We start from the raw sequence: 24804 nt of genomic DNA, 5'->3' as shown, positions 1-24804 counted from the left end.
TTGATGCAGAGTGAAGTGGGAAGTCCTCAGCTGCACGCCTGAGTAGGTTGCACATTCGGTCATGTTTCCGGGGTGGGGTCACATGACGGTGATCAGATAAACACCGATCGACGTTCTTCATAGATCTTGGTGCTTTTGTTTCTGTATTGCTACTTAAATATTAGAAAGTTATAATGCCATTGTATATATTCTTATCAGTCATTGATGTAGAGTCTAAACAAATATACTATTGTTTGTTTGTTTGGTACGATGTTCAGCCGAAGCGTCAATGAGGTCATAGGAATCGAGTCCTTGTAAGTCAGATCGAGTCATTCAAAGTGACACTTTGTATCTTGTGTTCCATGTCACCTAATTTCACTCAATACCATTCAATCTCACTCAAACCTTACAATACTCTCAAAAAGTTTGGTGTATAGATTGACGGCACGTGCAGTGGCTGACGTAAGATGCGGAGAGCGCTCTGGAAAGCTGTCCTGTCCAGGTCAAGCTACACTCCACAAGATACGGCATTCTCTTACTCTCTCCGCCAAATGCTACCTTGAGACGCTAGTCTCTCACTTTTCCTTGGTCCATGACCTTCGGCTCATCCATCTCAGTCGACAGCCATGAGACTGGCCGCGTATACTGGGGTAAGTAGTACCGCAGCTGAATGGAGGGGAGACCGCTAACCCGGTTTGCAGGTCTCGGTGGTCCTGGCCACCGGTGTATTTCTCAAGGCTCTTCATCAGAGGGCCAATTTCTATTCCGCATGCATCTACCTTTCGCAAAGTAGCGCGAATCTTATGGTGAGTTGTCCACATTGGTTGTCGCACGGGGTCATCCGCTGACTGACCTGTCTCTAGATTCTCACGAATTTATGCCTTCTCGTCACGGGCTTTGTACTCTTCTGGCTTCAGCGACTTCTCTACGGACCCTTGCGAGCAATCGAAACCGAACAACTCTATGAACGGGCGTGGTTCGCCGTTACAGAGACATGTCTGGCCATGACCATCTTCCGGGGTGAACTTGGGGGCTGGTTTTTGGTCATGTTCATTTCGCTACTGGTTGGCAAGGTCTGGGGCTGGATTGGCGAAGGCCGTGTCGAATACTTGGAACAACAACCTCCGGCTAATCCGCGGCTGTTCCATATTCGACTGGCGCTGTCGCTGGTGTTGACGGTGCTATTTGACTTCTTCATGTTGCAGTACTGCGTGCATACCGTCATCAGTCAGGCGCGACCAGATATGATGGTCATGTTTGGATTTGAATTCGCAATCTTGACTATCCTTTCGACCTCTACCCTCCTCCGATACGCCATCGCATTGACCGAAATCTCCATAACCAGCCAGCAAGTCAAGGCCAAGATGGACGAACGCCGTGCTGAGATTCGTGCTGCACGTGTGCAAGCTATCCAAGAACACGCACGCGCAGGAGCTGCCTCCCCTCCTACCGACCTACCTGATGAGAATGATGTGAATGAGATGGAAATTGACGTGCCCGGATGGGAAGAGAAGGGCCGCTGGGTGTTTTACCTTGATCTTTTGACCGACTTGCTGAAGCTCGTGGTCTATCTGTCCTTTTTTGGAATTCTCCTCACTTTCTACGGCCTGCCCATTCACATCTTGCGGGACGTTGTGGTGACCATCCGCTCGTTCGCTCGTCGCATTATGGACTTCCTTCGCTACCGGAATGCAACCCGAGACATGAATGAGAGGTATCCGGATGCATCGGCAGATGAGGTCTCCCGGGAGGATGTGTGTATCATCTGTCGCGAGGAAATGACCCCGGTTCAGCCGGCAGCCGGTGCCGGCGCGGAGCCTGGACAGCCAGCAGCTGGAGCGCGTCGTGTTCCTGACCGGCTCCGTCCCAAGAAGCTTCCATGTGGTCACATCTTGCATTTTGCATGCCTCAGAAGCTGGCTTGAGAGGCAACAAAACTGCCCGACTTGTCGGCGCCCTGTCCTCGTGCCCACGCGAACGCAGGGAGCTGCTGGCAATAACGCTGGGGCTCCGCAACATGGTCAACCTGGTCAACAAGGCGCAAATGGACAACCTCGTGCGCGAGTCTATCAGTTTGGACCCTTCCGAATTGGCTTCGGGGCTGTACGGGGAGATATTTTCCACAATCTTCACCAACAGATTCACCAAGGCAACCCAGCAGGGCAACCTGCAGCAAACCCAATCCCCAATCCTCCGGGCCGACATATTGGGCTTGGATTTGGGTTCGGCCGCCGTCCCCAAGCCCCCACCCCCGCGCCTGCCCCACAGACCCCTGGGGTATCCCCCCCTGTTGATCTCAACCTTCAGCTACTGCAGATTGAGCAGCGGATCACCACTGAGATTAACTCTCTCCGTATTGCCACAGAGCAACTGAACCGCGTGCGTCAACTCCAGGTGGAGCTGGAGCGATTGCGCAGGAATGGAAATATTCTCGCCCAACCAGTCCCATCTCTAAATCCTGGTCAGATCCCACCGGGTTTCACGAGCCACCGGTTCAATACAAGCCCAGATGCTACTATGGGTTCCGGAGACCCTCGTCTACCAGAAGGACTCACACTCCCTCCAGGTTGGACTCTGTTGCCTTTGCAATCTACGCAGTATGGCGTCGGTGTACCTCAGACAGTACAGCCTATGACTACCACAGAAAATACCTCCGCTACGGTTTCATCTAGTGTTGCTGCTCCCCGAGATGCCGCCTCCCTTGATCTTGCTCAGTCTCAGCTTGATGGAGGAGTACAGGCATCAGGCACGGCTACTGAAACAACCGCATCCACGAATGGGAACGGTAGCCTGCAGCTCACACCCACTTTTTCTTCCCCTGAACCCCGGGCAGACTCTCCTTCTCAAGAGTGGACTGATGTTGCGCCCACGGAGTCTACGGAGTCCCCGAAGGAAGGCCCAGCCACCATCCCAACTACCTGGGGTAGCAACGGTGCAACTGCGAATGATTCTACTGACAATGATGACTCCGAGTCCAAGGGCAAAGCTCGTGCGGCGACGGTCGAAGAGGCCGATGAAGACGCATCCTGATCCTGCACATTTTGTATTTTTCTTTCGGGCCCGCTCAGCCCCTTCTGGTTTCTTCTCCAATCCCCCAGCGTTGCATGGCGTTTCTCGCGAGCAAAAGATCATACCCAGATTTCTTTTCACGATTTTTATACGGTTGAATTCCATCTACCTATTTGCAAATGTGTACATGTAGTCCAATGGTAACATCTAGGAATTGCACATGAATATAGGGTCGTATCTGTATGTCCATATAGAGACAGTCTCGGCCCCAGGGTCCAAAGCCGCGTGGCTGAGTACATGCACGGATAGGGGGGATCGTCAAGTCTCCTGTCTACGCATCATCGATGCAATATGCACAATTATTGCTCGCAAATTTGTGTAGATGTGTATTTAAGTCCTTATGGGCCTTGAGTGCTTCAATTGATGTTCAATTGGTTTATATGGTCTTCTATAGCGGCGTTAGTTGCATAAGATCGTACCTTAAAAAATCCCCCCGAAGGCTTGTTTCGTCATTGCGCTGCGCCAGTCACTACTCCACATCCCGTGTTTCAGGGCCAATGGTCAAGATAAAGTGACCTGTCTCTTACTCTCATGGAGGTCTTTTCCTTTGACCCTTTCTTTCACCCTTACAACCCCTTCCGAACACTCCGGAGGGCAATGAGGAAATGGTGATATTTGTGCTATGTAAGGACCCCTGGCAATAGCCTCGCACCTATTCCCCGGCGTACAACCCCTGCCCCCCACATACACCATTGGCTGCAGTGCGACAACATGCGACACAAGGCTAACCCTACAAAGAGATAATTAATAAAATAGAACACCCCGTCCATGCTTCTCCCACGGCGAGCGGTCCTCTTCCTCAGCGCCTGCTTCTTCCTCATCCTCATCCTCACAGCCCGAAGCCTCTCTAGACCATGGCGTGAGGTCCCCCAAGTCATAGGTCTAGGCGACCTACTCCCTTCCAACAATGCCTCAGGATCAGGATCAGGAAGATGGAACATAACCCGCGGCCACACATCAAACGACCTCTATGCGCCCCCACCAAACTTCATCCCAGGCACGCCCAAACCCCCGGGCTACAAATACACAAAGACAGTGGTAGTCGCCCGCACCAAAGAAGAAGACACAAGCTGGATCGCAGAGGAACTCCCAGACTGGCAGCGCGCCGTCTACGTCGCCGACGACCCATCCGCGCCCCTCCACCCACCCAAGAACAAGGGCCACGAAGTCATGATCTATCTCACCTACATAGTGGACCACTACGACCGCCTACCAGACGTAGCAGTTTTCATGCACTCGCACCAAGTCGCCTGGCACAATGATAACCTCTTCGGCGGCGACGCAGCCGAGCTGCTCCGCCGCCTAAACCTGAACCGCGTTATCCGCGAAGGATACATGAATACCCGCTGCGGATACGGGCCCGGCTGTCCGGCGTGGATGCACCCCGGCGCCATCGAAGAAGACGAGTCGAAGCAGGAGGAGATCATGCTCGCACGCGCTTGGGGGGAACTCTTCCCCGACGAGGCGATTCCGAACGTATTGGCTCAGCCGTGCTGTGCGCAATTTGCGCTATCGCGGGATCGGATCCGGTCAATTCCACATGCGCGGTATGTGTATTATCGGGATTGGTTGTTGGCAACTGATTTGAGTGATTATATTACGGGGCGGATTTGGGAGTATTTGTGGCAGTATGTCTTCACGGGCGAGGCTGTACTTTGTGTCGAGGAGACTGTTTGTTTGTGTGATGGGTATGGGTTCTGTTTTGGGGGGGATGATGAGTTTAGGGAGTATCAGGCTCTTGAGGCTAAAGTTACTGAGTTGCAGAATGATATAGGTGGTTGGATGTGGTTGGCTGATGACCTTGACTTTGCCAATGATGGGGTGGATTTGACTTCGCCTGCGGCCGGGGATGATGAGTCTTTACGTCAGAAAATTGAGGGGGCGGAGAATGAGATTGTTGAGAGGCTTCAGGCTGCTGTTGAGCGTGGTAATAATCCTAGGAACCGTGCCCTGGAGGCTGGTCGTCCTTGGAAGGAGGGTGATGGGTTCTGAACTGTTTGGCTTGCCCGACTGACATCTCACTGCATGGGTGTTTGTGGATGATGATTTATACAACATTTTTTCTTGGATACTCGTTGATACACGAGTCATGCGCTTTGGGTTTACATCTTGAGTTTGGATATATCCGCATTTCTGGACATGGGCAAAAGTCTCATCTATCTGCCGGTATATTTCCCATTGGATCTATCATGGAGTGATTGGTTACATCTGATTTAGACATGTATTTTAGATTCTGCTTCAATATTGGATGTATGATATTTTACAATGAAATGATAGACATTCACTTTAGTATAAGAGTTGGTCTATAGTGTTGAACCTGAATGTATCTGTTTACCTCAGTGCTTGGTTTATTTTGCTTGTTTGCCACTTCGGATCTATATGAGCAATATAGACACAATGACACTTGTTTCTTACCGTTATTTCTTGCCATACTATACATAAACATACATTATTCTACGGAGTCGACGTTAGTAAGGTTGCATTCACATGAAAGCGATAGTCACGTGATTCGACAGGGTTTGCACTGTCTGTCGTTCATTCAAACCACGCAAACATCGCATCTCCAAACCGCGCCTCTTATCGCCAACGAACGAAGCTTTTTCAGCTTCGTGAATTCTCAGAGCTTCATCTTTCTTTCTCAGACGCGCGCTTCTCCCCCTCTGGGGTGTGGCCACCTCTGATATTCGAACGGTGCTCTCCCAAGCTGCGTTGCCACAATTCGAAGCTATTCGCGCGTGGATAACAACAAGAGCTTGATAAGAGCTCGATATTAACTTCTTTGACACCGGATCGGACCGTCAAGGCGCACTCAGAAGATCCTGTTTCCAGAGCCCTTTTCGCGTCGGATTTTTACCCAACCCTCACCTGCGAAAAGCAACTTTTCGTCCTATCAGCTTATCGAATTAGGGCGCAAAGTGCTCTAGCTCAATTCGATACAATGAGCTCCTCCAATAACCAACCTCCTACCACCTCTTCTTCCGATATCCCCTCTCAATCAGCTGCCGCTCCTCATCTCGACCCGAATGCGCAACTGGGGAACAATGGGTATGCGCCCAACGACAACCAGCTCGCCGGATTAGTGGAGGCGGCCACCGCAGCCGCAGACCAAGATGTCTCTCAATGGGCTGCCGCTGCCGCAGTTGCAGCAGCTGCCGGCGCAGCTGGTCATCACCATCAGCTGGACGGATATGGCGCTGACATGCACCTTGACGACGACGGGTTTGGAGACGGGAAGTTTGCGGAGACGAACTTCGGAACTGGCATGAACAATGGCAGACATTTGCGGGTTCCCAGTCATAGTGATCACTCTCAATCTCCAGGTCTTTCCCGCACGGTTTCGAAAAAGCGAAAGAGGAATGACGATAATCTCGATCCGGCCTTGGCGGGTGCTGGTCTTTCGGGATCGCAGCAGCAGTCTCATTCTGCTCAGCAGCCTCATGGCTATGCTGGTGCTGGAGATAATATGGATATTCGTCCGGTTCAGCCTCAGTCTTTGTCGGATGCTCGGGCTGTTGGTGTGCATTCTGCTGCGGCATTGTTCCGCCAGCCTTCTAGCAATAAGAAATACACTCGGCCTCCTATCTCGAAGATGTTTTCGTCGCTTGAGATCTCACCTGAGAACTTTTTGCATCTGCAAGCTGCTGCGAAGAATTACATGTTGAATGATGAACACCCTGAGAGACGGGAGTGTGTTGGCCAGCGTGGAAAGGGAGATAGCGAGATGGTCAAACTTCGTCTTTGGAATTGCGTTCGTCAATTCCTCGAAGGAGAAGGCAATGGGGAGCGCTTCTTTGGAGAGAATGTCGTCAATGAGGGCATGGGACCGAGAGCTTACATCTGGCCGCGTGACCATCACAAAATCATCTCACTGGTCATTCCTTTGCTGCGACGTATGGTCACTAACGAAAGACAACGTCAATACGCTATTGAAACTCGCAAGGGTGGTGGTTCTGATGAACGTCGTCGTCGCAAGACTGAGGATTTCTCCAATCTGAACAGCCCACGCTTCTCACCCGAGCAGCACCTCCAAATGCAGAATCAGCAACATCGTCCTGACGATATGTCGCAGTCAATGCCTCCACCTCCACCTCCCGTACAGCAATCAACAATGGACCCTACCCAATCTGTGAACATCGGTCTGACAGATCTCCTCTTGGACGGTTACACCGCTGACTGGGAGGAGATTGCCCGATGCTATGATAATTACAATCAAGGATACGAACTTGATAACCTCTGGTCCCTCTCCGGTCTCCAGCAGCCCGACTGGCGTGGAATCGTCGCTGCGGTCGACAGCCATTACCAAGTCATCCACGGCGGAGAATACGACTGTCAACCTGCTTGCGAAGACGCAAACGTCAACCGCATTATTCACGCAGACACCTGCTCGAACCTGAACTGGCGCATCGGCGGGCAGCGCAACCTTCCAGCCCGTGATGAATTGTAAGCAATCCTTTCTTCCTATACAAAAAGAATACCAGCTAACACCCCAAACAGTGCAAGCAGTATTACTCGCGATGTCTCACGCATCATCCGCGAGAACATCGCAAACAGGCACGGCCACCCAACTCAAACTCAAGATACGCACGACCAATTTCACCCCCAGCAACAGCCTTTCACACCCCTCGAGCAAACTCAGGCACCAACAACCACAAATCCCCCCTCAAACGCTCAAACCTCTCTCCGCATCAACGTTCTCCAGGGCGGAAAACGCATTCTCCCCAGATTCGACCTGCCTGCCAGCCAATGCCCCAACATTGACACCGTCAAGCAAGCAATCCTCCGTCGATACCCTGGCCAGATCCCCGGATTGCCATTCCAGGATTCAGAGGGTCTCAACATGAACTCTGCCGTGCAGGAAGCGCGCGAATCAGCTGTTGTCGCCGAGTGGAGAGTCAAGGTCTGGTTGCCGGATGGGATGCTTGTTGTTCAGAGTCAGAAGGATTGGACTATTGCTTTGCTTTCGGCTGATACCGTTGACTGGATGGATGGTGATTTGAAGGTTCTTGTTGAGGTTGATGGTGAGCAGCAGTAAATGGTGTGGTCAATGGTGCTCTGATCTCTTTGCTTTTTCTAATCGATTTTTTGTACGATATCCCTGTCGTTTTGATTCTTGTATTCTTTCAAAATTAATTTTATCTGATACCCTTCCATGCTGTTCTATCTGATACGGTTTTGCGTACTTTATTTGGGAATTGTAAGCTGCATTTTTCGGTATGAATGGTACCTAGTCATTTAGTATTGGCCTACTAAAACACGGCTGTAAAATATTTTGATCTTGCACATTCTTCCCTGTTTTTGTTGTCTGCCATAACCGCGACACATATTTAAGGTTCAAAGCTACAGATAGTCCAGTCCCATAGAGTCAAGATACATCAAAGTTTATATGTTATCAGGCAAAAATATAAGAGAAAGTCCATGTCTCATAATACAGGGCGTAAGCGTAATGAGCAGGTCCTGAAATGAAATGCACAGGTCAAATATGTCTTACGGGAAACACTAAGTACCCAAGTAACAACCGCTCTATGCGCCATATATGTCCAAAGGAAAAAAAGAAGAAAGACGGAAAAGTAATTAAGAAACGGTCCCGCCGGGAGCTTATTTGTTGTGTATGAATAGTGTGCGGAGGGAATCCCAATGGTCAGAGTCGGCGTAGCTATAACCAAAGTTAGCATCAAAAGTGAAAGGCTTCTAGTTTCCAGCGATGCTAGCGTCAGGTTATATCGAGGAGAAACATACATGTATACCATACTACTCCGCAAGCTGGAAGCCAAGGTCTCCGGGTACCACCGGAAAATGTACATGACAAAGGCCCAGGTCATACTGGCGAACACGGGCCAGGCATTATCCGTGATCTTAGTACGTGCCTCTGGTGTTATGAGGGAGGAGAGAGGGTGCATGTTGGGTTGGATAGCGAGTTTGGCGAGAGAAAGCATCACACGGGCGAAAACATAGATGACGATCTAGCGATGTGTTAGTTCCGGAAAAGATAGTCAGGAAGAAGAAAGTGGAATATAATCCCAGGTCCGCCAACATGTCTCGGGGTAGCTATACATACCTGCTGGCTAATACTGCCCGGCTGTCGTCCGAAAACTGCATACCCGCCCAGCAGGCCTGCAAAGAAACTATCATACCGGCCCTCCTTCCCGGCACCGCCAGGGTTGATATTCCGTAGAAGGATCATAGAAGCCTTGTATATGATAGCGAATGTGGAGAGGTTGCGCGCGTGCTGGCGAGTAGCTTTGAAAACAAGCTTGGTTTTTTCCCGTATGCTATAGCGAAAGGATCAGTTCCGCGAAAATCATGAAGCGAGCGTAGGGGAGTGACGTACGTTCCAGACCGAAACAGGAATATCATCCTACATAAAGTCCACACTGGTCAGCAATCTGTTATATCATGTTTTCCGATTGTCCGACGGCTAACGTACACCAGCGCATGCGGAAAGCGCACTTTCGATCCGTAGACGACTCCATTGCGAGCACCCTTGACTAGGGACAGTAACGGCGCGAGTTCTGGTTTGAGGATGAGCGCATCCAGTTGGGACTGCGCGGATACTGTTAGTATCTTTGTTTATCGTGTCGTTTGCGATACTTACCAGCAGTGTATCCATGCCGCCGCTGGACCTCGGTAGGAGGTCAGATACTGTTCGGCGGTCGATAGGGGTGGTACACCGGGACGATAGACTTAGGGACGATGGCGAACAGAAACGAACAGAGTAAGGATAGAAGGTGAAGGAGATAGGGAGGGGAACGGCACTTTACTCGGTTCCGCATTGAGAAGGGCCTCGGCATGTGAGAGCTGAGCCGACGTCATGGTCACGTGGCGGTCTATAGATCTTGACTAGGGGCATCGGAGTATAGCATTATATCGATCAATATCTTTATCATTGTAGAGTTAAGAAACTTTTCATATGCCGATAAGACTGCTCATACAGGCGCAGAAAGTATACAATCCCGTCCGGCCCAAACGCCTTAGCAAAAGAAATAATGCAAATCTTAGTTTTTCCGTGCCCGCTTGTGGCTCTCTTCTTCCTCTTCAGAGTCCTCATCTACGCTCATGATATCCTCCTCCTGCTCCTCATCGTCTGACTCCATACCCGCCCGGCGCTTGAGACCCTTCATCTTACGAGTCTGCAAAGCCGACAGATCCTGCTTGCCAAGGTGAACACGACCAATCTTGTCACCGATTGAGTCGGTGATGATGTTCTTCTTGGTGCGGGCCTCCTCGTTGGGACGCTTGCCCTGCTTCATGGACTCCTTCTGAACCTCAGGAGCGGCCTGGCGTGTGCGGCCGACCTTGAAGTCGAACTTGGGGCCAACCTCCTCCAACTCAACGCGGGGAAGCTTGTGGCCGCTGCGCTTGGTGACAACTCTGTACCAGCGAAGGTGGATGATGGGGGAGAGACCGGCTTGGGGCTCGTCGGCGGCAACCATCAAGACATACTGAAGACCCTCGACGTCGATCTGGTGGGTCTCCTCGCCCTTGAACATGTCGAGGAAAGTGCTCTTGAGAATGGTGTGGGCAGTTGATGTAGGGTCGTCCCAGGGGCTACCGGCGAACAGCATCATAGGGCGGAGTCCGAGACCAACGTCCATCTTAAGCTCGTTGATAGGAGGGATGACCTCGCCATCCCTGGCGGGCAGCAAGTTCAACTCGCACAGGTCGAGGAGTTGTGAGTTGAAGACACGGGCCAATGTGATGCAGTTGGGGCGCTTCTTGTTGTGGCTTCCAAAGGCGACCAGACCACACTCGTTCTTGTTCGCCAGGAATTCGAGGCTCTCCGAGTTCTCGTACGGGTGCAGGTTCTCATTCTTCTTGTGGAAGAGAACCGAGTAAGGCTTCGTCAGGTGATGGAAAGTCTTGAGAACGGTATCCAGGGCCTGGGGACATTTTGTGCCGTGGAAGATCAGGGTCTTCTTGGGGGGTTCGATGAGTTGGGGCTCCCGCGCTTTCAGGATGCGCGCAGTGCGCGGGTTCTTGGCCTTTCTGAGAATCAGGGTATTAGTAAATAATTTCGATCTTGAAAGCCAGTTTGAACTTACACTTCTCTCAACATTGTGGTGTGGATATCTGCTGAAAGGCTCGTAGCAAAAATATCAAAAGAGCGGAAAAGTTTTGGATCGATGGCTTGGCACTGTTATCGATAAGGGACATTGTCACGTGGGATCTGTCTGCTCGCTACCGCTCACAGTGGCGAAAAGCGGGCCATCCCACATCAACTGGTTTCCTGGTCTAGCGGTTATGATTTTCCGTTAACAATTGCCTCAAGCAAGTGTTCCGGAAAGGTTCTGGGTTCGATTCCCAGGGAAACCATTTTTTTGTGTTTTCAATTTTAGCTTAGCTTAGCACTCAGCTATGAGACTTTATTTTTCTTTTTAAGAGATTATTCTTTTGGTTGTGCTTTTTTCAGTCTGAGTATTTCAAGGAACCAACCGTTTTTATATCATGGTGCGTAGCAAGGGGGTGGTTAGCCACATATTTATATATTTTGGCTGTTGGCTGTTCCCTATAGCAGAATCTTAGAATGCTAATTTCTCTGTCTATTTACCTTTCACACTCGTGAAATCAATTCCCACCGAGCCTGATCAGTCTGTCGAGGAGGCTTTTCAATGTACTGCTAGGGGACAGTATGGCCAAACTTGCTCTTGGAGGTGCATTGAGGTTAGACCGTAGAGGAGAATGAGTATAAAGGGAAAGAGAAAGCCTTGCAATGGGAAAGTGTTTGCATGACCTACGTACATAATCCAAAGATTGTTCCAGGTCTCCTTGAAGCATTCTGTTTCTTTTCAATACTAACATGTCAATACGGAACAGTTATGCTCCAGTAAGTTAGTAGAATGTTACCCATGGAAGGAATAGTTTAACAAAAGGGAATCAATTCATTTATTTTGTATCTTTAACCACACATGTATATTTCACTCCAAGCGCAGCTTCTCAAACTCCTTAATCTGCTCCTCAAGACGAGCAGCCTCGCTCTCAGCATCACGAAGACGCTTCTCCTCAGCCTCACGAACCTCAGCCTTGACCTTGTCCTTCCAGCCAGGGCCGTTCATGATACCCTGAGACTTGCGAACAGTCGAGAGAGCCTTGTCGAGACTAGCCTTGGCCTTCTCTTCTTGCTCGAGGGCGACCTCCTTGGAGACGCGGAGGTAGACGGCGGCCTCGGCACCGACGGGGGCAACAACACAGCCGGATGGGGGGTTCTTGTTGTCTGGGCCGAGGTGGGTCAGCTCGCCGAGGGTCTTACCACCCAGAGACTTGATGGTGGTCATCTGCTCGGAGATGGTCTTCTCGCTGGTGGCATCGTAGGTCTGGATGATGATGTCGCCCTGGGTCTTGACATCGTACTGGGCCAGAATTGAACGGATAGCCTTGGAGGAGTTGAGGATGAGCTCGTAGGCGTCGGCGGCGGCGGGGTCATCGAACTCGGCAATGTACTCAGGGTATTTGGCCTTCATGATCGAGATGGTCTCGTCGCCTGCGCGGCGGGGAAGACGCTGCCACAGGTGCTCGGTGACGAAGGGCATGATGGGGTGGATCATGGTCAGAGCACCGTCGAGGGCAGTGTAGAGGGTCTGCTTGGCAGACTCCTGGGTCTCGGGCGAGGCCTCGGCGGCCAATAGGTACTTGGAGTTCTCGAGGAACACATCGCACAGTTGGGCGTACCAGTATTGGTAGGAGATCTGGGCGGTTTGGGAGAACTCACGCTGCTCAAGGGCCTCATTGATTTCCTTGGCGGCGGCGTTGAACTTGTGCAGAATCCAGCGCTCGGAGAGAGATTCGTGGCCAGTCTTCTTAACAGCAGCCTGGGGCTTGAAGTCATCACCTAGCTTGCCAAGAACGAACTTGGTAGCCTGGTAGATCTTGTTACAGAACCTACGGTAGCCGTGGATAACCTGGATATCGAAAGCAATATCACCACCTGCGAGCTGTTGTTAGCGAATGATATAAGAAACGGACATCAAATACACATACCTCCGGTGGTGTAAGAAACAAGGGCGAAGCGGAGAGCGTCAGCACCGCACTCGGGGATACCCTTGGGGAAAGCCTTCTTCTGGTACTTGGTAGCAGTGGCAATCTCCTTATCGGCAATGTTACCCAGCTGCAGCTTGTCGTGGAGAGTCTGCAATTGGATACCCTCCATGACATCCAGAGGATCAATAACGTTACCCAGAGACTTGGACATCTTACGGCCCTCGGAATCTCTGATCAGGGAGTGACAGTAGACCTCCTTGAAGGGAATCTTGCCAGTCATTTTAATACCTAGCATGATCATACGAGCGACCCAGAAGAAGAGAATATCCCAGCCAGTCTCCAAAACGGAGGTAGGGTACAGGTTCTCGAAGTCGTGGGTCTGGCGGGGCCAGCCCAGAGTAGAGAAGGGCCACAGACCAGAAGAGAACCATGTGTCGAGAACATCGGGATCCCGGACCAGAGAGAACTTCTTGCCGGGGAACTTCTCCTCGGCCTTCTTATGGGCATCCTCTTCAGTGCGGCCGGTAACCCATAGGTTGCCGTCGCTGTCATCGCCATCCTCGCCCTCAATCTTGACGAAGTAGGCAGGGGCCTGGTGACCCCACCAGAGCTGACGGGACAGACACCAGTCGTTCAGGTTGCGCATCCAGCGGAAGTAGCTCTTCTCGGCGGACTCGGGGCGAATGATGATATCGCCGTTCTCGACTGCCTCGATGGCAGGCTTAGCCAAGCTCTCCATCTTCATCCACCACTGGGGCTTGAGGATGGGTTCAATGACATCGTTGGACTTGGCACAGCGGGGAACCTTCATGGGGTTGTGCTCCCACTTCACGTACAGACCCTGCTCCTTGAGAGCATCAATGACCTTGTAACGGGCATCGAAGCGCTTCATGCCGGCGAAGGGACCACCATGCTTGTTGAAGGTACCGTCATCGTTCATGACGGAGATGAACTCCAGGTTGTGGGCCTTACCACGGTTGAAATCATTGAAATCATGGGCAGGGGTGATCTTGACAGCACCAGTACCGAACTCGGGGTCGACCTCCTTGTCAGCAACAATAGGAAGCAGACGGTCCACGAAAGGATGACGGGCATTCTTGCCAATGAGGTGCTGGTAGCGCTTGTCGTCGGGGTGAACAGCAATACCAGTGTCACCAACCATGGTCTCGGGACGAGTGGTAGCAATCTCAATGCGCTCCTTGCTGCCATCAATCTCGTAGCAGAAGTGAGTCAAGACACCAAATTCGACCTTCTTGTCGTAACCGGGCACATCGAGAAGTGTGCGGCCCTCGATCTCCTTGTTCTCAACCTCGAGGTTAGACAGAGAAGTGTTCAAGTGCACACACCAGTTGACGAGGCGGTTGGCACGGTAGATGATACCCTCCTCGTGGAGACGAACGAAGGTCTCGGTCACAGCAGCGGACAGGTTGGGGTCCATGGTGAAGGCCTCACGGCTCCAGTCGAAAGAACCACCAACACGGCGCAGGGCGTTCTTGATGTTCTTGTGGTACTCGTCCTTCCAGTCCCAAATCAGACCAACCATGGCCTCACGGCCAATGTCGTGACGGGTCTTCTTCTCCTTCTTCCACAGCATCTTCTCGACAACGCTCTGGGTGGAGATACCGGCGTGGTCCATTCCAGGAAGCCACAGTGTGGTCTTGCCCTTCATTCTTTGCCAACGGATCATAGTGTCTTGGAGGGCGTTGGTGAGGGCGTGACCCATGTGAAGAGAACCGGTAACGTTAGGAGGGGGAATAGGAATAACAAAGGAACCCTCGGGCTTGACCTTGCCATCAGGGCCAAATTCGGGCTTGAAGAGATCACGCTCCTCCCACCAATCGAGACGGCCAGCCTCGATAACGTGAGGGTCGTATGCATCGGTGGTCTTTTCCTTCTCGGGCTTGGCCTTCTTGTCGGCCTTGGGAGGTGCGTCCTTGGTGGCAGCAGCCTTAGCAGCCTTGGCCGCTTGCTTCTCTTTAAACTTCTTGTCCTTCTCGGCCTTCTTGCGCTCCTTTTCCACTATAAGCCGTCCAATGTATTAGCGAATGCCCATAGTATCATGGTCCATACGGACGGAAGGGACCAGCTGTCGGCCTGGTTGTAACATACACTCCTTCTCGGTCTTCACCTTGGGAGCGGCATCGCCACCCTGGTGCTGGCCCTGGGCGTCCTTTGCGGCGGCATCGGCGATCTGGGTGCGCGTCTGTTCGTCGACCTGAGGGGGTGCGCTGGTAAGGGGAGCCGTAGGCTCACCCGCTGTTCGAGTAACATGCATGAGCTTCTGCGACACTGAAATGAGTCATTGTACTCACTGGGGTTTTGGGAGGCAGAGTTCTGAGCCATCCTGGAGAATGCACGATAGTGAGGAGTAAATCTCCAAGGCGCCGATCGCGCCACGAACCGCCGGATAAGTATCTTGAGAGATGGAGAGATACAAGGAGGGGTGGTTGTGCGAAATGCGGGCAATTAAATTTCCACGGTGGGTGAACGAATGAGAGCGCGGGGCTTGGTGGGAGGTTCGGTGCCCAGGTGGAGTCGGACGAAACGCGCTTATATGCAAAGAGTCACTCAACTGATGATTATTGGGATTTTATATTCCCTTTCTGCAGGCGCATTGTAATTTGTTTTCTTTTCTCGGCCAGACGTTGCGATAAAGCCCTCACGTGATACGCTGGAGCCAACGGGCGATCTGAGGTACCGCGATCTATAAGTATAGACTTGGAGTACTGGCATGGTCGCATGACATTTCTGGTCTTATATACTGGATCGTCTAGTCAAGTTGACATGTTGTAAGAGATACTACTTGGGTTGTCAACGAATAAGGCCCTACACTACGATTTACTTGCATATATCTATCTCGTCAAGGTTCTATAGCAAATTTTGGAATTTTTTTTTTGTATCCACTTGTTTCATTCATATGATAGAGTGTAATAAGATGCAATGCATTGTCTTGTAAAAGAGCCCTCCTTGAAAACAATAAGTAAGCCAAAGAGCACCCAGCAGAACGGCCATAACACCAATTCAACTAAGGGAGAAATCAATTAAAAGGGAACCCACGAGCAGCGCTATACAAATAGAAGAGATGAAAGAGAAGAGTAGCCCATCTAAGACGCTGATTTATCACGCTCACTGACACGCCAAACGACCCAGGCGATGAGAGGGTCTAAAAGACCCAGCAGATTAAATGTCATGATGTCTTGTCATCAAAGTCGTCTTCGTTCAGAATTTGATCGTTTGCCGCAGCCCCTTCTGTTGAAGGGCCTGATAAAGATTGGAATAGGGAGGATAGAGTGGTTACGAAGACCAAGCTCCTTTCATGTTGTCGACCACCGTCGTACCGTTCATCACGACAGCTTTCAAATGCAAAAGGGAATAAATAGCTAAGATTCCTGGCGCAATCTTGAAGGCAGCATGCGGAGAACTCGGAACTCGGGCATTGCAAGGGGGTGATTGAAGCCATGGTCAGCAACGGTTCATGTGAGAACTCAGGACTGGGTAACGTTGTTGTGGCTGAGAGCCTGTGCGTCGGCACGGACGGGGTCGAAGTATGCGTGTCCCATGGCCTCCTGAGCAGTCAAGCGTTCCTATATAGCGCGTCAGTAAAACACAAGAGTGAAGATGACAAAATAACTTACAGCATGGTCGTATCGCAGAAGCTTGTCAAGGAAGTCAATGGCCTCATCGCTGACAAAACGCTGGTTCTCAGCGTTGACAAATGAATGCCACGGCTTGCGAGGGAAGCGAGAGAGAATGTCATCATATTGCGGGTCCAGCTCGATGTCGTACTTGTCCAAGTACTCAAAGAGCTCCTCGGTTCCAAGAACCTTGGCAATCTTGACCAATTGGTCGGAGTTGCTGTTTCCGTGGAAGAAAGGCTCCTTGCGGAAAATCATGGATGCGAACATAGCACCCAGAGACCACATATCCAGAGAATAGTCGTATTCCTGGAAGTCCACCAGCAACTCGGGACCCTTGAAGTACCGAGAAGCAACACGGACGTTGTATTCCGTGCCCTTGTGGTAGAATTCAGCCAGACCCCAGTCAATCAGGCGAAGCTAGAAAGTGTTAGAATCACTCTCCACTTTAATCGACTGCTCCACTAACCTTGCGCTTCTCATGATCAATCATGACATTGTGGGGCTTAACATCACGGTGCATGATGCCCTTGCTGTGGCAGAAATCGAGCGCCTTCAGCAACTCGTAAACATAGAAGCGGACGTCATAGTCGGAAAAGCGGGGATATAGGGTGCGGAAGTCGGTATTGTTGATAGCTTCGAAGACCAGGCTGGGAGTCTTGCTCTGGTTATCGCGAACAACATCCAGCAAAGCAACAACGTTGGGCCCACCGGCAAGATTCTGAAGAATCTTGATCTCACGCTTGATCTTCTTCTTCTTCACGGGCTTGAGAACCTTGATAACACACTTCTGGTAGTTGACGACGTTGATGCCTTCGAAGACCTCAGAGTACTTTCCCCGACCTGGTAACGGAAAAGTCAGCAAAACTTTGATCTATCAATCCAGCTGCAGTCTGGCATTTGCGATGCAATCCTCCGATATGCCACAGAATGGCGTGATCTGATCATATCTTACCTATCTTGCGAACGATTTCATAATTTTCCAGGACACCCCACGAGATGTTGACACTGTCGTAGTCCCAGTAGGACCGAGGCATATGCTCATTGACATCAGCATAGACACGCGCCATATTGACGATAGCAGGCGATTTCCGAGTGCGCCCACAATTGAAAGATGTGCAGCGGGGTCACGAGGGGCACGGCCGTGTGACGAGAAACGGGGAGGTGAGTCGACTTGAAAGGCAGAGAGCAGCAAGCCCAGGAACGATCAAGCCCAAACACAAAGCTCGCAAGAGACCTGGAGCAATGGGATAGACAGAGTGAGATATTATGATGATCCGTAGAATGAGATCCCAGAGTCACGGGACCGAGGGTTTGTGGGGAGCCGGCCGAAAGCGGTTAGGCACGGATCAATTATTGATCCGACAGATTTTCTGATTGCCCTTTTGGGACAGTTCGATGTGATCAAGTTGTAGAGTCAAGAAGATAGGCAGGGCTGGCCTCCTTTTAAATCCAACATGTTTTACGACTTGAATGTACCTTACAGCCCGGATGACCCAGAGGTGCCCCACACTCTCAACTTCCTCGCTGAACGTAAGTCATTCATTCCGATCTCCGGCACAGGATCCGCCTTGGGAGCACATGAGAGACTAACCTGACTCGCTAGTTGGTTACACCACCGTTGCTTTGTCTCAAACAATCAACGGGAAGCTTCCTGCGAGCCTCACCCCACCTCCTCTCCCAGCGAACCCGCCGAAATCACTCCAACTGCTGACCCGGTTGAACCTGACTCTGGCCGACCCCGCGCAGAATCAACGGCTGGCCGTCTTGACTCAAGCTTACGATCTGGTCGCGCTCCGTCCCACAAACGAGAAATCCCTGCTAAATGCCTGTACGAATCTGGAATGCGACGTGATCTCGGTGGATCTTTCCGTGAGACTGCCCTATCATTTCAAGTTTAAAATGCTCTCTGCAGCAATCTCACGTGGAATCCGAATCGAAATATGCTATGGGCCAGGGATCACAGGGAGTGGTCTTGATGCGCGGAGGAACCTCATCGGGAATGCAACGTCCTTGATCCGGGCAACACGCGGCCGAGGTATTATTGTGTCGAGCGAAGCCCGACGGGCTTTGAGTCTACGAGCCCCGTGGGACGTGATTAACCTTACCTGTGTCTGGGGGCTGTCACAAGAGCGTGGAAAGGAAGCAATCTGCGAAGAGACGAGGAAGGTCGTCGCGTTGGCCAAATTGAAGCGTACCAGCTGGCGAGGTATCGTTGACGTTGTCCATGGTGGTGAGAAGGTCAAAGCCGAAAGTGCTGCGCAAAAGCAGAAAGGCGCACCAAAATCGAAAGAATCTACAGAGTCGGACACCGGGGCTGATAACCTCAAGCGAAAGGCCTCTATCAGCTCTGAGCCCATTGCCGAGGACCCTGACAAGCCTCTATCGAAAAGGGAAATCAAGCGACGAGCCAAGAAAGCCAAATTTGACGCCAAGGGAAGAAATGCTACCTGAATCAACTTTAGCATGCTGCTCTCAGTTTGCTGGTTTTTGTGGAAATGAACTAGTGACTGTCGGCACCTCTGATAAAATCCAGCACCACGAGAAATTCGTTTCTCTACCACCAAAAAAAAGTCAAGAGAGCCGGTCTCCTCAGGCTTGCAATCGGCGTGGGTGATATGCTGTGAGCATGTTTGGCCTTGACTCCGGTGGTGGTTGCCTGAGGCCATTTTGAACACTCACCGTGAGCCCAAATATTTCCTAGTACACTAGGATGAGGAGATGATGCAAATCCTGTCCCCAAAGATAGCTTTAGGTTATCCGGTGGCAACTTGTTATCTTTCCAAGAGTGTTCTCAAGCTTCTATTGATGCTCTATTGGGCTTTCAAAATTTGACATTCAAACCCATTGTCACACATTAAACTACCATATTCACTTTTACAATTAACATGTTTTATATTAACTCTACATATACCCACCTGCTCTTGTATAGTTTAACTTATATGGTTCAATTCCCTGTTGAGAAAGCAGTGTAGAGCTAATCTCGGTGCTTAATCGATGTTCTATGGTAGAGCTAGAGTTTCAAACATTTACATTATTCTGGTGAGCAGATGCGTCCTAGTGTGTATAATTCAAGCGGACACCCGCTATGTTTGCTCATTTCCCTCTTCCAAACCGTTCATCTTCCTGCAACAGTCTCGAACTCACCCCTCGGAGATGGAAGATATCCGACCCAATCCCCTACGACACAGTCAACCAGGTCGAGCAACAACCTAATGGCTCCATTCAGGCCACACTCTCATCACGGTGATCCTGATGGATCATGATTTCTTTCATTATCAAATGTTCTATGATCTTCAAGCGGGCAACAAGGATTGCTATGCAGGAAGGAAAGGCAACTCTATCACAGAAAGTTTACCAGCCTCTTACCAATTTCTAAAAGTGTAGTGGGTACTTAAACTAGCCACTCAAGAAGTTCAAGAAATTTGGCTAATTATGCAATCCCAGATGGCATTGATCGAACAAAAAAAAAAAAAAAAAAAAGTTATCTGGCAAAGTTAGCAAATTCTTTGGAACGTCGCCTGGAGCAGCTCTTGGATGGCCTGAGTCACTATACTAGTGAATGCGATGGAAAATATCTAGAGCTTATTTGAAGAAGATGGCTCAGAACAGTATGTCTCATCAGATTAAAACAGCCCGTCTGAGCCAAACCGTCACTGGGTCTCTGTTTATCTCAAAGCACACGCCCCTAAGCGTATCGCATCTTTGACAAAGACGTGGCAACCGGGTTCCAGATTCCACGGGTCCAAAGAGTATCCAAAATGTCGCAACTCGAAGTGTCCTGTCCAGGAGACACTTAACAAATATATGAACAGGATTGAGACTTATTACCGGGACTCGGTTTCTCACTTCAACACTCTTCATATTTTGATTGCTTAATCTTTTCCAACAGCTTTGAATTGGCACCGGATATAACACTTGTATCTACACTATCTCAATCACTTCAGTAGCCTGTCAGGTATATATAGCACAACATAACCTCTCACAGGGGCATTAGGCTCTACGAGAGCAGATTTTAATCTGAATATCTCAATTTCCAATGCCCAAGTTCAAACATTCAAGACACGTGTGTTGAGCGTGGCTATAGTTCGCATACTTAACGGCCCGAAAGCTTCTGTGTGAGACCAGTTGTAAGCCATAAATATCAACATCAGCGGAGTACATATTATGATGAAGGTCAGGAGTTTCTTACTCTGATAGCATTCCTTCAATGACATACATATAATGATTTAGATAATTTTTCCCCAAAACAGAGCTGCCTGGTATTTGCCTTATGCCTCAGTGTTCCCTGATGAGTCTGCAGTTATACTTGCCACGCTGCTGGACTCATCAGAAACCCCATTATTAGCCCTACCAGGTCAAGTGACCAGCTACCCAGTATTCCTTGGCTCCCTGTATCATCCGTGTCAACCTTGTTTATATCTGGCTACGTTATTATACTAAATTCCAACACCAAGTCCCCGTCTTCCCCATTTGGGCACTACTGCATCGAGGATGCAACTTGATGTTACATCTATATGCACGATTCAACAACACAAATTGAATTCATAGCATTAGTCTCCACATGCAGATGATCAACATGGAGCAAACACGGTCAAGGCCCGAGATAAGAGAAAGAGGGGAAACGAGCGCCTCAATGTGTACTCTGTACGACAGTTCATTGTCCATTCTCGGCTAAAATCTCGATTTCCCTGCCATGATGTACATGAATATCTCCATTCATCTCGTGGCATCGGAACTGCAGGAAATGTTGCTATATGCTCTTTCGCTAGCCCGCTAGCCACCATGCGAAGACCAACAACGACTGCATACGTCTCCACCTCCCGCCAATACTCTTCCTCTCACATGCCTGTCTCTTGCTAAAAGAAGAAAAAGAAAGGAATTAAAAGGAAAAACAAAATTAACAATAAAAGCAAGTAATAATTTCATATCGATCGTCGGTCCAACTTTCCTTGTTCAGGGATATCCCCGCGGCTGTCTCCAAGGTATCCATGCACAAATGAGCTAATCCTCCAAATAAACGTCACAGTTGATATGGAGTATAGGCCTCTCTTTCGATTGGATGTCGGGTCTACTCGGATTCTCGATACCTAACTTGTGTTAATTTACATCCTTCGCGCATAATATCGTTCAGTCAAAGACGAACTCACCGTATCGCCGAATATTTCCTTTCTCATCCTAGTATGCACCAAAGAGCCGCATTGCTGAGGTGGCAACGAGGTCAATTGGAACTTGTGGAGAATGTGGAAGGGTAGCTAAGGCTGGCTTTGTCGACCCAAGATCCTATTTCACTTAGATCGTAGTTCATGTCCCGTTGGAAGGTCGGAGAATATGTGCTGCTGCTGGAAGTTGAGTCTACGTTAGTTGATAGTTCCAACTATGCGTTCAGTAGTATACTGTGGGCTAGCTTTGGGAGCTATTTGCACGGTATAGATCAAGAGATAAGAAGTTATCGCACCTTTGTGTCTGACTTGAACCTGTGGCAGAGGCATCGGTAATGCTTGACTGTGCAGCGCCTGTGTTGTCTTGGGAGTTGCTGGGTGTAGCTTGCTGTTGCAAGTATTGATTTGTAGACATATCCATTGTTGCTAGTGAAGTCAAATATTTGAACCGCTAGGCAGCCCTGTGAAGTATGAAAAATGAACCAAAGAATCAAAGGACGTTCTGAGCAGGAGGATGGATTGATCGTAGTTCAGCGCTCAACTTGACGGAAACATGGTGGCTTTATACCCGAGCTCGCCATTCCAGATCCCAAGACAGCATCGGGACTCAACCGCTGAGGACTTAGTGTCAATCAAAGAACGGTGTGAAGCTCATGCAATTGTGTACTGATGGCACTAAATCCGGCATCATACCCGGAGAAAAGGATCCCACACACCAATAGCGATTGACGCGGTCATCCCGCGCGTTTCATGGATAGGGACTGGAAGAGTGTATGATTGGCCATCCCTTGAGCATGTGCAGAGAGTATCTGCCCAAATGTTGTATCTTGTAGTTTTTTGAGCCTCATTTGGAGCAGACTTGGTCTGATTCGAAAACAAAATTTCGATACAGCAGTGGTTGCCTCGCAACTAATGCGCGAACCATCTCCAACATATCCATGGATATTGTTGGCTTTTTAGATTATTCTGCTTTAGATCTCAGATATCCTCGGGTCTGCCCGTGTCCATAGACCAAGTACTCGGAAAGTACCCAACAATGTACTGGCACCCTTGACCTACCGGCTTCACGGCCAATCAGACAGTGCATCAAGCTACATAGCTACTGTCACAAACGGTTGAAAGGAAATTTGTAGTGTCAAACCCCGCACAAACTAGGATATCTGAATACAGAGCTTGCATCAAACCGTTCGAGGTTGTATCTATCGTTGGGTATCAATGAACTGGCATTGATGAACCGCTTGTACAAACCTAACAAGGAGGTTATCGCACATCTTCAGCATCCAGTTGAATTCAACAGACGGTGATATTGGACAGGGGTGGATTTTAGTTTCATCGTCTTTGATGGCGCGGATGCCATCGTGCTTGGACTCGGAGCCACTCAGAGACATACATGTGTTAAGTCGGTGAGAAGAGCGGGCTGAGACTCACACCAATAGAGACTGACTATGGCTGAGAACAGCTTGCTTTAAAGATGGTGCCAGACTCTACACCGTTCGTTGCCCAATATCGAAATGATGGATCCATGGTGCGATAACCTCGGAGTAACCTATATGTTTAGAACGATTATATATACCAATGAGCTGCACGCATTTCAGAACCAGGAAAGATATAGGCGCAAGAGGATACAAACCGTTACACAGAATCTCATGAGCCCGATAACTAGAATGCCAACGGTCTTGATCGCCACATATAGAATGTGCGAGAATGCAGTAGTCGTACCTTAAGTCAGTCCCACCAGTTGACTGACACATAGTGGTGCTACACATAGTCTTAGCCACCAAGTTAACTATATCAATAGAGCGTTTGTAGTATGTTACATTAAAGACCAGTTAACGATGGCATTTTATAAGTTCCCCGAGCCCTAACTAGACATTTTATACTCGGCCCCGGCCGCTTATCGTAATTGTCTTATCGGCCCCCAGCATCACCGGAGCCCGCCGACATCTCCGCAGTTTCTCATCAACCTCAACTTCTCTTCCCTTTTATTTTAGCTGTAGTCCTACTCAAGCTGAGGCGACATACATCCGAGCAATTGCCCAACGCACACACTTCACCCGAGAAGACAACCGCCTCAAACCTTCATAATGGCGCCGATCCTCACCACCAACCCAAGTGTAACGCTCATCCCAGAGTCACTGACACCAATGAACTTCGCACCATTCGGCACAGCACTAGTCTCCCCCTTACCACGCGCACTTAGCGTCGCCCCTCAACCCTCGTCTCTACCTCCCAACAACCCTACACCGGTGCTAGCAAACCAAAACTCCGCACTGAAGTACAGCCCCATCTCCCCGCTCCTCGACCGCTACACAAATGGCTGCCCAAGCGGCCAACCCGCCGAAGCACGCATGACCATGTTCTGCTGCTTCCCGCGCAAATTGCGCACTATCTATGCAGGCCGCCAGCAGGCTAAGCCTGACCAGGAAGTCTTTGACGTGCGCATTCTTGAACGCCACCCTTTTACGACCCAGACGTTTATTCCTGTGGATTTGTCGAGTCATTCGAAGGTTGGTGAGGGTGAGGGTGAGGATGAGCCGTTGTTTTTGGTTGTTGTTGCGCCTACTTTGAAGGGTCAGACTGCTACTGCGAAGAATGAGGCTGGGGAGATGGTTACTATCCGTGACCCGCCGGATTTGGAAAATGTTAAGGCTTTTGTTGCGCGTGGTGGTCAGGCTGTTACTTATGGTGTTGGGACGTGGCATGCACCTATGGTTGTTTTGGGGAAGAGACGGGTTGATTTTGTTGTTGTGCAGTTTGTTAATGGGGTTGGGGATGAGGATTGTCAGGAGGCTGCGTTTGGGGAGGGTGTTGTTGTTAATCTTGGGAGGAAGGGTCAGCTTGGTCGGGCTGAGAAGGGCCCGGCGAAGTTGTGGCCTAAGCTGTGATTTTCGTTTGCATCTATACCAAGCATTTGTTGGTGTTCCTTGATGGACTGGTTGGCTGAAAAGAGAGGAAGGTGACTGCCAACCTTCATAAAAATTGGGTATC

General features: G+C 50.0%; 9 protein-coding genes across 9 annotated transcripts; 5 read left to right on the top strand and 4 right to left on the bottom strand.

Moving 5' to 3' along the window:
* Positions 1-605: 605 nt before the first annotated feature.
* On the top strand, positions 606-3008 carry hrdA (E3 ubiquitin-protein ligase HRD1; the record flags this gene model as incomplete). The annotated part of the gene is made up of 3 exons (XM_022630547.1): positions 606-629; positions 681-785; positions 843-3008. 3 exons carry the CDS (start codon positions 606-608, stop codon positions 3006-3008), a joined length of 2295 nt encoding a protein of 764 aa, XP_022489657.1.
* Positions 3009-3815: 807 nt separating this feature from the next.
* PENARI_c006G02587 (DUF3431 domain-containing protein) lies at positions 3816-5039 on the top strand (the record flags this gene model as incomplete). The annotated part of the gene is made up of 1 exon (XM_022630214.1): positions 3816-5039. One exon carries the CDS (start codon positions 3816-3818, stop codon positions 5037-5039), a length of 1224 nt encoding a protein of 407 aa, XP_022489591.1.
* A 946-nt stretch (positions 5040-5985) lies between these two features.
* Positions 5986-8079, top strand: PENARI_c006G07168 (uncharacterized protein; the record flags this gene model as incomplete). The annotated part of the gene is made up of 2 exons (XM_022630433.1): positions 5986-7487; positions 7542-8079. 2 exons carry the CDS (start codon positions 5986-5988, stop codon positions 8077-8079), a joined length of 2040 nt encoding a protein of 679 aa, XP_022489846.1.
* Positions 8080-8642: 563 nt separating this feature from the next.
* Positions 8643-9857, bottom strand: PENARI_c006G02183 (Tim17/Tim22/Tim23/Pmp24 family protein; the record flags this gene model as incomplete). Its single annotated transcript, XM_022630194.1, has 7 exons — positions 8643-8700; positions 8784-9007; positions 9103-9316; positions 9376-9402; positions 9472-9587; positions 9640-9661; positions 9757-9857. 7 exons carry the CDS (start codon positions 9855-9857, stop codon positions 8643-8645), a joined length of 762 nt encoding a protein of 253 aa, XP_022489802.1.
* A 182-nt stretch (positions 9858-10039) lies between these two features.
* PENARI_c006G09116 (rRNA-binding ribosome biosynthesis protein RPF2) lies at positions 10040-11100 on the bottom strand (the record flags this gene model as incomplete). The annotated part of the gene is made up of 2 exons (XM_022630520.1): positions 10040-11030; positions 11087-11100. The coding sequence occupies 2 exons, from the start codon at positions 11098-11100 to the stop codon at positions 10040-10042; spliced, it is 1005 nt and encodes a 334-aa protein (XP_022490015.1).
* Positions 11101-11959: 859 nt separating this feature from the next.
* PENARI_c006G03533 (valine--tRNA ligase) lies at positions 11960-15362 on the bottom strand (the record flags this gene model as incomplete). The annotated part of the gene is made up of 4 exons (XM_022630253.1): positions 11960-12966; positions 13020-15038; positions 15129-15275; positions 15332-15362. The coding sequence occupies 4 exons, from the start codon at positions 15360-15362 to the stop codon at positions 11960-11962; spliced, it is 3204 nt and encodes a 1067-aa protein (XP_022489990.1).
* A 1142-nt stretch (positions 15363-16504) lies between these two features.
* Positions 16505-17724, bottom strand: PENARI_c006G10479 (casein kinase II subunit alpha/alpha'; the record flags this gene model as incomplete). The annotated part of the gene is made up of 4 exons (XM_022630587.1): positions 16505-16603; positions 16655-17074; positions 17124-17497; positions 17610-17724. 4 exons carry the CDS (start codon positions 17722-17724, stop codon positions 16505-16507), a joined length of 1008 nt encoding a protein of 335 aa, XP_022489778.1.
* Positions 17725-18111: 387 nt separating this feature from the next.
* PENARI_c006G00148 (ribonuclease P subunit p30 family protein) lies at positions 18112-19108 on the top strand (the record flags this gene model as incomplete). Its single annotated transcript, XM_022630098.1, has 2 exons — positions 18112-18187; positions 18261-19108. 2 exons carry the CDS (start codon positions 18112-18114, stop codon positions 19106-19108), a joined length of 924 nt encoding a protein of 307 aa, XP_022489466.1.
* A 4792-nt stretch (positions 19109-23900) lies between these two features.
* On the top strand, positions 23901-24701 carry PENARI_c006G06183 (ureidoglycolate hydrolase; the record flags this gene model as incomplete). Its single annotated transcript, XM_022630383.1, has 1 exon — positions 23901-24701. The coding sequence occupies one exon, from the start codon at positions 23901-23903 to the stop codon at positions 24699-24701; it is 801 nt and encodes a 266-aa protein (XP_022489528.1).
* Between the last annotated feature and the right edge of the window lie 103 nt (positions 24702-24804).

Source organism: Penicillium arizonense (genome assembly GCF_001773325.1).
Source record: "Penicillium arizonense strain CBS 141311 chromosome Unknown PENARI_contig006, whole genome shotgun sequence".
NCBI classification, from domain to species: domain Eukaryota; kingdom Fungi; phylum Ascomycota; class Eurotiomycetes; order Eurotiales; family Aspergillaceae; genus Penicillium; species Penicillium arizonense.
Note: the sequence above shows the minus strand (reverse complement) of the source record. Positions and strands in the feature narration are given on the sequence as shown.